The sequence below is a fragment of the Pseudophryne corroboree genome (genome assembly GCF_028390025.1).
Source record: "Pseudophryne corroboree isolate aPseCor3 chromosome 6 unlocalized genomic scaffold, aPseCor3.hap2 SUPER_6_unloc_5, whole genome shotgun sequence".
NCBI classification, from domain to species: domain Eukaryota; kingdom Metazoa; phylum Chordata; class Amphibia; order Anura; family Myobatrachidae; genus Pseudophryne; species Pseudophryne corroboree.
This window is the reverse complement of record NW_026967606.1, coordinates 79,287-92,525: the sequence shown is the minus strand read 5'-3', so window position 1 is coordinate 92,525 and position 13,239 is coordinate 79,287. Positions and strand designations below refer to the sequence as shown.

Here is a 13,239-nt window from a genome sequence, read left to right as displayed (position 1 = left end):
CGGGTGACCGAAAAGCCGCCTGGGATTATCCCACCGCTATGCCACCAATTTCTGTGACAGGACGGTTCCGTATGAAAGCACTCACCGCTTTCGCGTCCCATCTCCTGTGCCCAGAATGGAAGGTTAGGTCACACGGGACCTGACCACATAGGGGATTCCCGCTTACCGTCAGTAACCGCCTGTTACTGACTCCACCCACTGCGCTGTGGGCGGGTTTATGCTGCCACCACCAAACTCCTAACCTGCCTTGGCGTTTGGAACCACGGTTCTGCTCTGTATGTGCCGACACACTGCCTTTCCACACCTGTGTGGTATTGACGAATCCCCACTAGCCACTTGCTAGGCCTCTACCGGTAGCTGGCGGAAGGCAGAACTTGGAGACGTTAGGTGCTTCCCTGGACAGCTGGAGGACGGGGCTATGTTTGGCATAACCCTGTAGGTCACAAGATGAAGCAATCTTCTTGAGGCAAATGGTATTTATTTGCTCAATAGTTCTAAAGAGAACTCTTCCCTATCGCTAGGGGCAACAGCATACAGCAAGATGTTCCAGCAGAATAAGATGGTACAACTACCCCCTGGAGGCTCACAGGCATCCTCTTTTTATCTCAGTTCTACACACAGTACCACAGGGGGGTAAGCCCTCCCTGTCTTCTCCAATCAATCAGGTTATCGCAGAAAATATAAATAAATACAAGTTACATTTCAAAAGTTAAGAATTAGATAAAGCACATTCCTGCTCCTCTTCATATATAACCAAACCAGTGGCTTTCCCAAACACAATCTGATTATCATGTTCCGGTCTCTTTCACAAATGTAAATGTAACTTGCATTTCAATTGCATTCACCCTCTCACACATAGACTACGTTCTTATACTGTAAATTAAACATAGGGGGTCATTCCGACTTTCCGAGTTGTTAGCTCGTTATTTTTTTCTCGCAACGGAGCGATTAGTCGCTAATGCGCATGTGCAATGTCCGCAGTGCGACTGCGCCAAGTAAATTTGCTATGCAGTTAGGTATTTTACTCACGGCATTACGAGGTTTTTTCTTCGTTCTGGTGATCGTAATGTGATTGACAGGAAGTGGGTGTTTCTGGGCGGAAACTGGCCGTTTTATGGGTGTGCGCGAAAAAACGCTACCGTTTCTGGGAAAAACGCGGGAGTGGCTGGAGAAACGGAGGAGTGTCTGGGCGAACGCTGGGAGTGTTTGTGACGTCAAACCAGGAACGACACTGACTGAACTGATCGCAGATGCCGAGTAAGTCTGGAGCTACTCAGAAACTGCTAAGAAGTGTCTATTCACAATTTTGCTAATCTTTCGTTCGCAATTTTGATAAGCTAAGATTCACTCCCAGTAGGCGGCGGCTTAGCGTGTGCAAAGCTGCTTAAAGCAGCTTGCGAGCGAACAACTCGGAATGAGGGCCATAATCTGCATCACACATAATGCAGCCTAAGAAATCTTACATCAAACTGTTGTTACACGAAACCCACTAGTTTGCATTCATAAAACACAATCTGATTTAGCAGCAACTTGTGTCTCCATGCAAAACCAGTTCACACAATATTCAGAGAAGACAGCAACAAATCCTTTCACCTGCATGTGTCTATAAAGTTACACAGAGACACATCTCAATCTCAAAGAAATGGCTTGTCCATACACCCCTTTCCAGGTGCCAGGGTCATCAGCATCTCAATTCCTAGGTGAGAAGCTTCCAAGCCATTTGTCCACAAACGTAAATGCATTTTATACCAACACAGCTTACACATTCCTTCTAAGTGCTGGCATTTGCTGCAATGTAAATGTGCAATCCTACAACTGTGCCTATTGCCTTAAATATACAGTAACATTGGTGAAAACACAGTATTAAACATAAATACCCGGTGCCTAGCACCCACACTACATTTAAAGATGGCGCTTAGCACCAGTGCACAGTTTAAAAGTGGCGCTAAGCGCCCATTGTCCCCATAATGGCGCCGGGCACTAGGGGTTAACCCCTTCAGTGCCACGGCCGCCATTACACGTGTGGCCACTAGTGCGGTCCGGCCACAACTTTCCTCTATAAGATAGAACCAAAATGGATTCTCTTATGCTTTTGGACTATAATGGTGAATATGAGGTCACCTTGGATATTGTGATTATTATGTGTATGCACAATATACGTAGTATCCCGTAGTACATATATATGGCTGTTAGGCCTTTGTTGCCTCTGTCACAGTATTTGACATGCGATCTAATGCTAGAGCTAAAAACAGACGAAAGTCAAAAGCAGCAAGAAACCATACTCACTTGTTCTAGATGCACCCAGAACCACGGAATCTGTCACTTCACGCACAGGGGCTGCGCTTTCATCCACAGGTGCCACCTCTACGTGCACAGGAACCTCAGATGCAGTACTGACCACTACAGGAACAGCTGAAAATAAATGTACGAGTCAGTAGACATAGCAACAGCAGCAACAGGGAGGCCAGCGAGCAAGGGGGCAGTGGGAGGAGCCAGCTAGCGAGGGGGCAGTGGGAGGGGCCAGCGAGCAAGGGGGCAGTGGGAGGGGCCAGCGAGCAAGGGGGCAGTGGGAGGGGCCAGCGAGCAAGGGGGCAGTGGGAGGGGCCAGCGAGCAAGGGGGCAGTGGGAGGGGCCACCGCAGCAAGCAGGGATGGCACAGAGGAAGAGGAGGGGCAGTGAAGGGTGCAGGGAGAGGGGGGATCTGGGGAAGGACTAGGGGCCAATGAACTCCCCAAGAACAGAAGGGCAGAGGATGGGGTAGAAAATACCAAAGGGGGGGTCACAGGCAACCGGGACAAAACCACGGACCTCTGGAACCTCACAGGTGGGGAGTAGGGAGGCCAATCCCGGGATCCTGGGATTTAGGCCAAAAAATGTCTGGGATTAAATCAGGATTTACCTGCCCCATTGTTTTTTTAATGCTGGGCAGCGTTGAGCGTCCTCAAGAGACTCAGACACTGCCCGGCTCCCTCCTCCCAGCTCCCCTGCTCACAGCGTGACATGATGTCAGAGGACACTCTGCGCAGTCTGACGCCCGCAGCCCGTCCACCTGGACTGCACCTCAACGCCAGCACCCCGGCAGGCCTGGTTCTCACCCACGATGCTGAGTATTTGGGTGGGCGGGTCTTCAACCCAATCCCGGGTATCGCAGGAATCCTGGGATTGACCTTTTTTCAATCCACATACCCTGGCTTGGCCTCCCTAGTGAGGAGGAAAAAGGGCCAGAAAGAGCAGACACCCAATAAGGAAAAGTAAAAACACCACAAGGGGGAGGCAAATGATGCAGTCAGAGAGGCACGGGGGGGGGGGGACAGAGGCTGTGGGGTAAAGAGGGAGCATTTCCAGAGCTCCAAGATGTCTGGGGTGAAGCAAAAAAGGCAGACGGAGGGAAAGAGGGAGGAAGCTGCCGCAGGGACCTAGAAAAACCAACCCCAGTGAAAGCAACACCCCGGAGGGGCTAGAACCCTCATTAGCACTCTGCACAGCAGAGGAGAGGGAGTAAGGCAACCCCCAGGAGACGAGGAGCCTGCAGTCTAATCTCAGAACACAGCACAGACGTCACTCTTCCCCGGGCCTACAACAAGAAAATCATCCAAGTAGTGCGCTATGCAAACGTGACCAGTGCCCACAAACACACCAATGCAAAAATGAACTGAGCATCTCAAAATAGGCACAAGAATCAGCACACCCCATTGGCAAACACTTATCAACATTACAACCACCATCAATATGAAAACCCATAAAGCGAAAGGAATCCAGATGCAACAGCAACAACCCAAACATCCAACTTCACCAATAAAGCGCCCAAGCCGAAGTTCCGAATAAGCCCTAAAGCCTCCTCATAGGACTGGTAAACGACCCTGCAGGCCACCGCAGGAATGGCATCATTGACGGAAGCACCCCGGGGGTAAGATAAATGCTGAATGAGGTGATACTTTCCCGGGGCATTCTTATTGACCACCCCAAGGGGAGAAATACAATGGTCAGGCAGCGGCGCCATCGGAAACAGACCAGTCATCCTGCACAAATGAACCTCAGCATCCACCTTAGCCCGAGTGACTTCCGGCAACTCCCTAGCAGACTTCAAATTCCGGGGCGCCCGCATGGCAAACGAAATTCAATCAGCAAACACAAACTAAATGAGAAAATCCACAGCACAAATTCCACAGCAACCGTATAAGGATAACGCCCCACCCAGTGAGCCAACTGGTCCACACACATTGGAGAGTGGTCCATAGCTAGGTTCCACACAGGGCTCCCCATTATCCGTGGCCGCCTCACCAGCTGCCCTACGGCAGCCCTTGGTGGGGTGCTCCCCCCCAGCAAATGCAGCAGGAGTGTCGAAAGCATCACGCAGTCCTGCGAGAACAACAGGAATCATTATAATCAAAACACTTTCCCTCCACCACACCTGCCCCGGCCTGTTGGGAGGGAGGCTGGTGCTTACTCGCCTGCACCACCTCGGCGGGTGGCTTGCGCTGCTGTGAAACATCAAGTCAAACCTCAGAATCCTTTGCTCCAAACGGCATAACAGCCATCCCATCATGCTTATGCCTGAACTGAATGTCATACTCGCGCCACACAGCCCCCTTAGAACACAACAACATATCATGAACCAAACAGATGTACTTAAGAACATTCAAATGCTCCACAGGGCGTGTTCCTGTATAACAAGCAGCAAAAACAAGCGCGCCCTTCAACCACAAATTATAGAAGCAATACGACTCCTCACCAACACCACCCTGCTTCTTAGCCTTCCCCAAACCTTTCTTCATCTCATTCGTGAGAGAGAAAACATCCACACACTGACCTTTGCGGATCTTGTCTTGCACGCTCTTGCGCAAACCCCACAGGATTGTTGTGTTGGCAACATACACAACATCAGTGCCACCTGCCAATACCAATGGCTCGCGTGCTACCTCCACAGCAGATGTCACCAGGACAGAGCCAGCCTCCCCTCCCCCCTAGAGCTAGAGGAGGAACTGGAAACCAAGAAAGTCAACTTTATGTTCTACATTTATAGTCGCCATTTTGTAACACTAGCAGCCATTTTCTTATACTTATACTGTATGTTATTAGTGAACCCATCTACTTTAACTACATGACTGGCAAGGACAAGACAAGGAATGTGCAATTCAGAGAGAAGAAACTTCTGTCCCCTTTCCCGTGAAATAGTTTGAAGGATGATGATATGTTGACATTCCTGTACCAATATGTACCAAGACAAGGAACAGCTAGCAGATGCAGCTTCTTATCTTAGTGCTAGGCAGAATATCCAATGGGAGGGCTTGTTGGGGGATGTAATGGAACCAATGTAATTCAATGTAACTCAAAGCCTATATAACTGAAACTGATGCACTAAAGAGAATCATTTGAAACCACTTCATTGCATGTGTGATTATTCTCCCATGATCGATCGATGACTTCTGATTCCTGACACATGTTTGACCTCAGGCTGGACCAGTTGTAGGTCCATCAAGGACCAGATACAACAAAACAGATGCAGAATCACAAGCAGCAAGCAAATCATACTCACCGACACCAGAGGTCCCCGGAACCGCAGAAACCACCACTTCAAGTGGAAGGGCCACACCTCCAGCAGAAGGGACCACCTCAACACTCACAGGAACCACGCTTCCCGAAGATGTGACAACCTCCGGAGCACCAGCCGCTGCAGGAACAACTGAAACTAAAAGAGAATCATCAGAGGACACGGCAGGAGAAACTGCGGGAGCGGCAGAAAGGAAGGAGGCGGGCGGTGAAACCCTCGGGAACTCTGCAGGCACGGTGGGTCAAGCAACTGGGAGGAGCATGCAAGGTGGGCAGGGGGTGTGCGTGGCCACCAAACCAGGGGCCTGAGAGCTCACTGCGGATGCAACAGAAGGCATCAAAGGGGGGGGGGGGGGGGAGTAAAAAGGGGGCAAAATGGGGTACCCCATGGAACCTAGATGAGGAGAGGGGACAACCAGGGGGAGGGGACCGGACGGGCCAGGGGACCAATACGGGAAAGAATATGCGGCAGCAGGAGGGGGGTGAACCCAGCATGCAGGGAGGCCGAGGGGGCCACTGATGTGGAAGGGTAACCTGGGGAGCATAACCTGTACTCCAAGATGCCTGTGGCCATGAAGCAGTGGAAGATGAAGGGACCGCAAGGGGGCACTGAGGGAAGCCTAAATCTGCCTAGTAACAAAGGCTGCCACATTCTTATTTATCCTCATGCTTATTCAGCTTCATCTATCCTTAGCATGAACCAACCACTGGTGACTGCCAGAGGGTGACCAGCATGGTAAGAGAGTGTGAGGGAAACTGGGCAAACAGAAACATCTGCATGTGCAGGAAGCGTAACCCAAAGCACTCGCCCCAATTGATTCATCTTGGAAGCCCTCAGTTTACAAAAACAACTGAATCACAAACTAAAACATCGCTGAAAAGTAAACCCGAAGAAACAGGCGCTTCCTGGAACACAATAGCTCACTGACCTGGAAAGCACAGAAAAGAGCAGCCTCAAAAGCACCTGAAGCCACGCTCCAATCTGTCACACTCGGCGTAAGTGGGGGTTCCGACAACCGAGTTTTGGCTGAAGGGACAGCTACCTGTGAGGAAGGTAAACGAGGTGGCTGAATGTAATTCCTCCTCATGGGGTGGAGGCCAAACTAATTGTTAACGTTGGCCAGAGGGCGTAAAGGAAAAGGAGGACTCTGTAGGAAGGTAACTGTAGCTTTAATTAGAGCTGAGCGGGTTCGGTACGTCGAGATCCGTACCCCCCCCCCCCAAACTTCACGAGGTTTACATGGGTCCAAGGCAGCCTCGGTTCTTCCCGCCTAACACGCAAAACCCGAACGGGGGAAAACATCATCATCCCGCTGTCGGATTCTCGTGAGATTCGGATTCCATATAAAGAGCCGCGCGTCACCGCCATTTTCACTCGTGCATTGTCGATTGAGCGGAGAGGACGTGGCTACGTTCTCTGCCTGAAAAGCTCAATATCTGTGCTCAGTGTGCTGCATTGTGGTGACCAGTATATAGTAGTACAGTGCTGCATTGTGGTGACCACCAGTATATAGTAGTACAGTACAGTAGTCCATTGCTGTATCTTGCAGCTCTGTGTCAGACTCAGTTCTATTCTCCTGATCAGTGCTCAATATCTGCTGCATTGTTGTGACCAGTATATAGTAGTACAGTGCTGCATTGTGGTGACCACCAGTATATAGTAGTACCATACAGTAGTCCATTGCTGTATCTTGCAGCTCCATGTCACTTCTAGTATCCTGAACAGTGCTCAATATCTGTGCTGCATTGTGGTGACCAGTATATAGTAGTACAGTGCTGCATTGTGGTGACCACCAGTATATAGTAGTACAGTACAGTAGGCCATTGCTGTATCTTGCAGCACCGTGTCAGACTCAGTTCTAGTATCCTGATCAGTGCTCAATATCTGCTGCATTGTGGTGACCAGTATATAGTAGTACAGTGCTGCATTGTGGTGACCACCAGTATATAGTAGTACCGTACAGTAGTCCATTGCTGTATCTTGCCGCTCCATGTCACTTCTAGTATCCTGAACAGTGCTTAATATCTGTGCTCAGTGTCAGTGCTGCATTGTGGTGACAAAAAGTCCAGTGTCTTGTGCTGCATCTTGCTGCTGTAGGGTGCTGTGGTAGTGTCCTGTCACTGTGCATAGGTCATCATCATTCCAGTCACAGTGGTATCTGGTATCTATCTAGTGGTATCTAATTCCAGACATTACTGCCGTCCAATTCCAGATATATTACTGGCATATAATTCCACACATTAAAAAATGGAGAACAAAAATGTGGAGGGTAAAATAGGGAAAGATCAAGATCCACTTCCACCTAGTGCTGAAGCTGCTGCCACTAGTCATGGCCGAGACGATGAAATGCCATCAACGTCGTCTGCCAAGGCCGATGCCCAATGTCATAGTAGAGAGCATGTAAAATCCGAAAAACCAAAGTTCAGTAAAATGACCCAAAAATCTAAATTAAAAGCGTCTGAGGAGAAGCATAAACTTGCCAATATGCCATTTACCACATGGAGTGGCAAGGAACGGCTGAGGCCCTGGCCTATGTTCATGGCTAGTGGTTCAGCTTCACATGAGGATGGAAGCACTCAGCCTCTCGCTAGAAAAATGAAAAGACTCAAGCTGGCAAAAGCACAGCAAAGAACTGTGCGTTCTTCGAAATCACAAATCCACAAGGAGAGTCCAATTGTGTCGTTTGCGATGCCTGACCTTCCCAACACTGGACGTGAAGAGCATGCGCCTTCCACCATTTGCACGCCCCCTGCAAGTGCTGGAAGGAGCACCCGCAGTCCAGTTCCTGATAGTCAGATTGAAGATGTCAGTGTTGAAGTACACCAGGATGAGGAGGATATGGGTGTTGCTGGCGCTGGGGAGGAAATTGACCAGGAGGATTCTGATGGTGAGGTGGTTTGTTTAAGTCAGGCACCAGAGCCGGCCATAGGCATAGGCAAACTAGGCAATTGCCTAGGGCATTTGATATGCCTAGGGGCATCAGCAGCTTCTGCTGATTAAAATGATATGCGGCATGCCTATATTCTGTGTGTAGCATTTCATATGCAGATACAGCCACAGTCTCACACAGTATATAGGCATGCTGCATATAATTTAATCGTCAGAAGCGGCTTGTGCATCCTAGCCACATAGCAATGCAAATAAGATGCATTTCCATAAATATAAAATAAAAAAAATTACGACGTTAGCATTGAGGCAAGATTTATGAGGACACATCTGTTTCCAAGCAGAAGTCAGAGGTCACATTGTTAGTGGCAGTGTGAGTGCTGTGTGCATGTGAGTGGGTTGGTTGTGCAGTAGTGTTCGGAATATGTGTAAGGAGCATTATGTGTGTCATGTAAAAATGCATTAATAATGTGCAACATATGTGTAAACGGCACTGTGTGTGTCATTATGTGTATAAGGGCATTAATAATGTGCGGCATATGTGTAACAGGGTACTACTGTATGTGTGTCATTATGTGTATAGGGGCACTAATAATGTGCAGCAAATGTGTAGGGGGCACTATGTGTATCATGTGTTTAAGGGCATTAATAATGTGCGGCATATGTGTAAGGGGCACTATGTGTGTCATTATGTGTATAAGGGCATTAATAATGTGCAGCATATGTGTAACAGGGAACTACTGTATGTGTGTCATTATGTGTACAGGGGCACTAATAATGTGCAGCAAATGTGTAGGGGGCATTATGTGTGTCATTATGTGTATAAAGGCATTAATAATGTGCGGCATATGTGTAAGGGACATTATGTGTAAAAGGGCATTAATAACGGTTGTCATAATGTGTAAGGTGCATTATGTTTATAAGGACATTAATAATGTATCTCATATGTGTAAGAGGCATTGCTGTGTGGAATTATGTGTATCAATGCATTAATAATATGTGGCATTATGTGTTTAAGGTGCTCTACTATGTGGCATTGCATATAGAAAGGGCACTACTGTGTCGTCTAATGTGAATAAAGAGCAATAGGGTGTGGTGTAATGTGAATAAGGAGCAATTCAGTGTGATGTCATGTGAATAAGGGGCTCTACTGTGAGGAGTAATGTTTATAAGGTAAAGTGATACTACTGTGGGATGTAATATGAATTATGAACACTATCGCATGATAAAATGTGAATAAAGTGCAGTACTGTGTGGCGTAATTGGAATTGGGGTTACTATTGTGTGGCCATGCCCCTTGCCAGCAAAAACACACCCCTTTTTGAGCTGTGCGCCAAATGTGTGAACTGTTCCTTTTAAAAAATAGGGGTACAAATACCAAAATAAGGACTGCTAAGGGTGAGGGGTGATGGTGCTGGGAAAGGGGTGCAAGGTCAGAGGCGGAACCAGCTGTGGTGCTAGGGGGCACCAGCCAAAATCTTGCCTAGGGCATCATATTGGTTAGGGCCGGCTCTGTCAGGCACCCAGGGAGACACCTGTTGTCTGTGGGATGAATAAGGCCATTGACACGCCTGGTCAAATTACGAAAAAAATCACCTCTTCGGTGTGGAATTATTTCAACAGAAATGTGGACAACTGGTGTCATGCTGTGTGTTGCCTTTGTCAAGCTGTAATAAGTAGGGGTAAGGACGTTAACCACCTCGGAACATCCTCCCTTATACGTCACCTGGAGCGCATTCATCAGAAGTCATTGACAAGTTCAAAAACTTTGGGTGACAGCGGTAGCAGTCCACTGACAACTAAATCCCTTCTTCCTCTTGTTTGCTCACGCAAACCACACCACCAACTCCCTCAGTGTCAATTTCCACCTTACACAGGAAAGCCAATAGTCCTGCAGGCCATGTCACTGGCAAGTCTGACGAGTCCTCTCCTGACTGGGATTCCTCCGATGGATCCTTGAGTGTAACGCCTACTGCTGCTGGCGCTGCTGTTGTTGCTGCTAGGAGTCGATCATCATCCCAGAGGGGAAGTCGGAAGACCACTTGTACTACTTCCAGTAAGCAATTGACTGTCCAACAGTCCTTTATATCACAGCAGTCATCCTGTTGCAAAGCGGATAACTCAGACCTTAACAGCTGTGTTGGTGTTAGACGTGCGTCCGGTATCCGCCGTTAGTTCACAGGGACTTTGAGAATTTCTTAAGGTAGTGTGTACCCGGTACCAAATACCATCTAGGTTCCATTTCTCTAGGCAGGCGATACTGAGAATGTACACAGACCTCAGAAAAAGACTCACCAGTGTCCTAAAAAATGCAGTTGTACCCAATGTCCACTTAACCACGGACATGTGGACAAGTGGAGCAGGGCAGACTAAGGACTATATGACTGTGACAGCCAACTGGGTAGATGTATTGCATCCCGCAGCAACAACAGCAGCGGCGGCACCAGTAGCAGCATCTTGCAAACACCAACTCGTTCCTAGGCAGGCTACGCTTTGTATCACCGCTTTCCATAAGAGGCACACAGCTGACATCCTCTTACGGAAACTGAGGAACATCATCGCAGATTGGCTTACCCCAATTGGACTCTCCTGGGGATTTGTGACATCGAACAACGCCACCAATATTGTGCGTGCATTACATGTGGGCAAACTCCAGCACGTCCCATGTTTTGCACATACAATGAATTTGGTGGTGCAGATTTTTTTTCAAAAATGACAGGGGCGTGCAAGAGATGCTGTTGGTGGCCCGAAGAATTGCGGGCCACTTTCGGCATTCAGCCACCGCGTGCCGAAGACTGGAGCACCAGCAAACACTCCTGAACCTGCCCCGCCATCAGCTGAAGCAAGAGGTGGTAACGAGGTGTAATTCAACCCTCTATATGCTTCAGAGGATGGAGGAGCAGCAAAAGGCCATTCAAGCCTATACATCTGGCCACGATATAGGCAAAGGAGGGGGAATGCACCTGACTCAAGCGCAGTGGAGAATGATTTCAACGTTGTGCAAGGTTCTGCAACCCTTTGAACTTGCCACACGTTAAGTCAGTTCAGACACTGCTAGCCTGAGTCAGGTCATTCCCCTCATCAGGCTTTTACAGAAGCAGCTGGAGAGATTGAAGGAGGAGCTAAAACGGAGCGATTCCGCTAGGCATGTGGGACTTGTGGATGGAGCCCTTCATTCGCTTAACCAGGATTCACGGTGGTCAATCTGTTGAAATCAGAGCACTACAGTTTGGCCACCGTGCTCGATCCTAGGTTTAAAGCCTACGTTGTATCTCTCTTTCCGGCAGACACAAGTGTGCAGATGTTCAAAGACCTGCTGGTGAGACACTTGTCAAGTCAAACAGAACGTGACCCGCCAACATCTCCTCCTTCATTTTCTACCGCCACTGGAGCTGCCAGGAAAAGGATCAAATTTCCAAAACCACCCGCTGGCGGTGATGCAGGGCAGTCAGGAGCAAAAACTGACATCTGGTCCGGATTGAAGGACCTGCCAACGATTACTGACATGTCGTCTATTGTCACTGCGTATGATTCTGTCACCATTGAAAGAATGGTGGAGGATTATATGAGTGACCGCATCCAAGTAGGCACGTCACACAGTCCGTACGTATACTGGCAGGAAAAAGAGGCAATTTGGAGGCCCTTGCACAAACTGGCTTTATTTTACCTAAGTTGCCCCCCCTCCAGTGTGTACTCCTAAAGAGTGTTTAGTGCAGCCGCTCACCTTGTCAGCAATCGGCGTACGAGGTTACTTCCAGAAAATGCGGAGAAGATGATGTTCATCAAAATGAATTATAATCAATTCCTCCGTGGAGACATTCACCAGCAATTGCCTCCAGAAAGTACACAGGGACCTGTGATGGTGGATTCCAGTGGGGACGAATTAATAATCTGTGAGGAGGGGGATGTACACAGTGAAAGGGGTGAGGAATCGGATGATGAGGATGAGGTGGACATCTTGCCTCTGTAGAGCCAATTTGTGCAAGGAGAGATTGATTGCTTCTTTTTTGGTGGGGGCCCAAACCAACCAGTCATTTCAGTCACAGTCATGTGGCAGACCCTGTCGCTGAAATGATGGGTTTGTTAAAGTGTGTATGTCCTGTTTATACAACATAAGGGTGGGCGGGAGGGCCCTAGGAATTTGGGTGGGTTGGAGGGCCCAAGGACAATTCCATCTTGCAACTCTTTTTTTTTTAAATCTTTGCATCATGTAATGTTTGGGGCCAATTTTTTTAAGTGCCATCCTGTCTGACACTGCAGTGCCACTCCTAGACGGGCCAGGTGTTTGTGTCGGCTACTTGGGTCGCTTAGCTCAGTCATCCAGCGACCTCGGTGCAAATTTTAGGACTAAAAATAATATTGTGAGGTGTGAGGTGTTCAGAATAGACTGAAAATGAGTGGAAATTATGGTTATTGAGGTTAATAATACTATGGGATCAAAATTACCCCCAAATTCTATTTTTTAAGCTGTTTTTGAAAAAAAAACCACCCGAATCTGACAAAAAAATTTCAGGGAGGTTTTGCCAAAACGCGACCGAATCCAAAACACGGCCGCGGAACCGAATCCAAAACCAAAACACAAAACCTGAAAAATGTCCGGTGCACATCACTAGTTTTAATGAATAGCAGGCTGTACATGAATATTGGAGAAATTGACGAAACTGGAAGAATTAGAGTCTATGGTTAAATGACTTGAGTGAAGCTGAAGAACTCAGGTAAAGAAGAACTGAAGACTGTGATTAAAAGACGAGGTTGAAGAACTTGGACTTTTAAGAAATGAAGACTTGTGATTTGGGATTGAA

General features: G+C 48.2%; 1 protein-coding gene across 1 annotated transcript in view; it reads right to left on the bottom strand.

Moving 5' to 3' along the window:
* Positions 1 to 13,239, bottom strand: part of LOC134985626 (uncharacterized) — a 218,509-nt gene that overhangs the window by 192,968 nt on the left and 12,302 nt on the right. Inside the window, exons 2-3 of the mRNA XM_063950447.1 lie at positions 5,537 to 5,689; positions 2,287 to 2,412 (exon numbers count right to left, since the gene is read on the bottom strand). Of these exons, the coding sequence (XP_063806517.1) occupies positions 2,287 to 2,412; positions 5,537 to 5,689 (279 nt within the window). The remainder of the gene's footprint in view (positions 1 to 2,286; positions 2,413 to 5,536; positions 5,690 to 13,239) is intronic.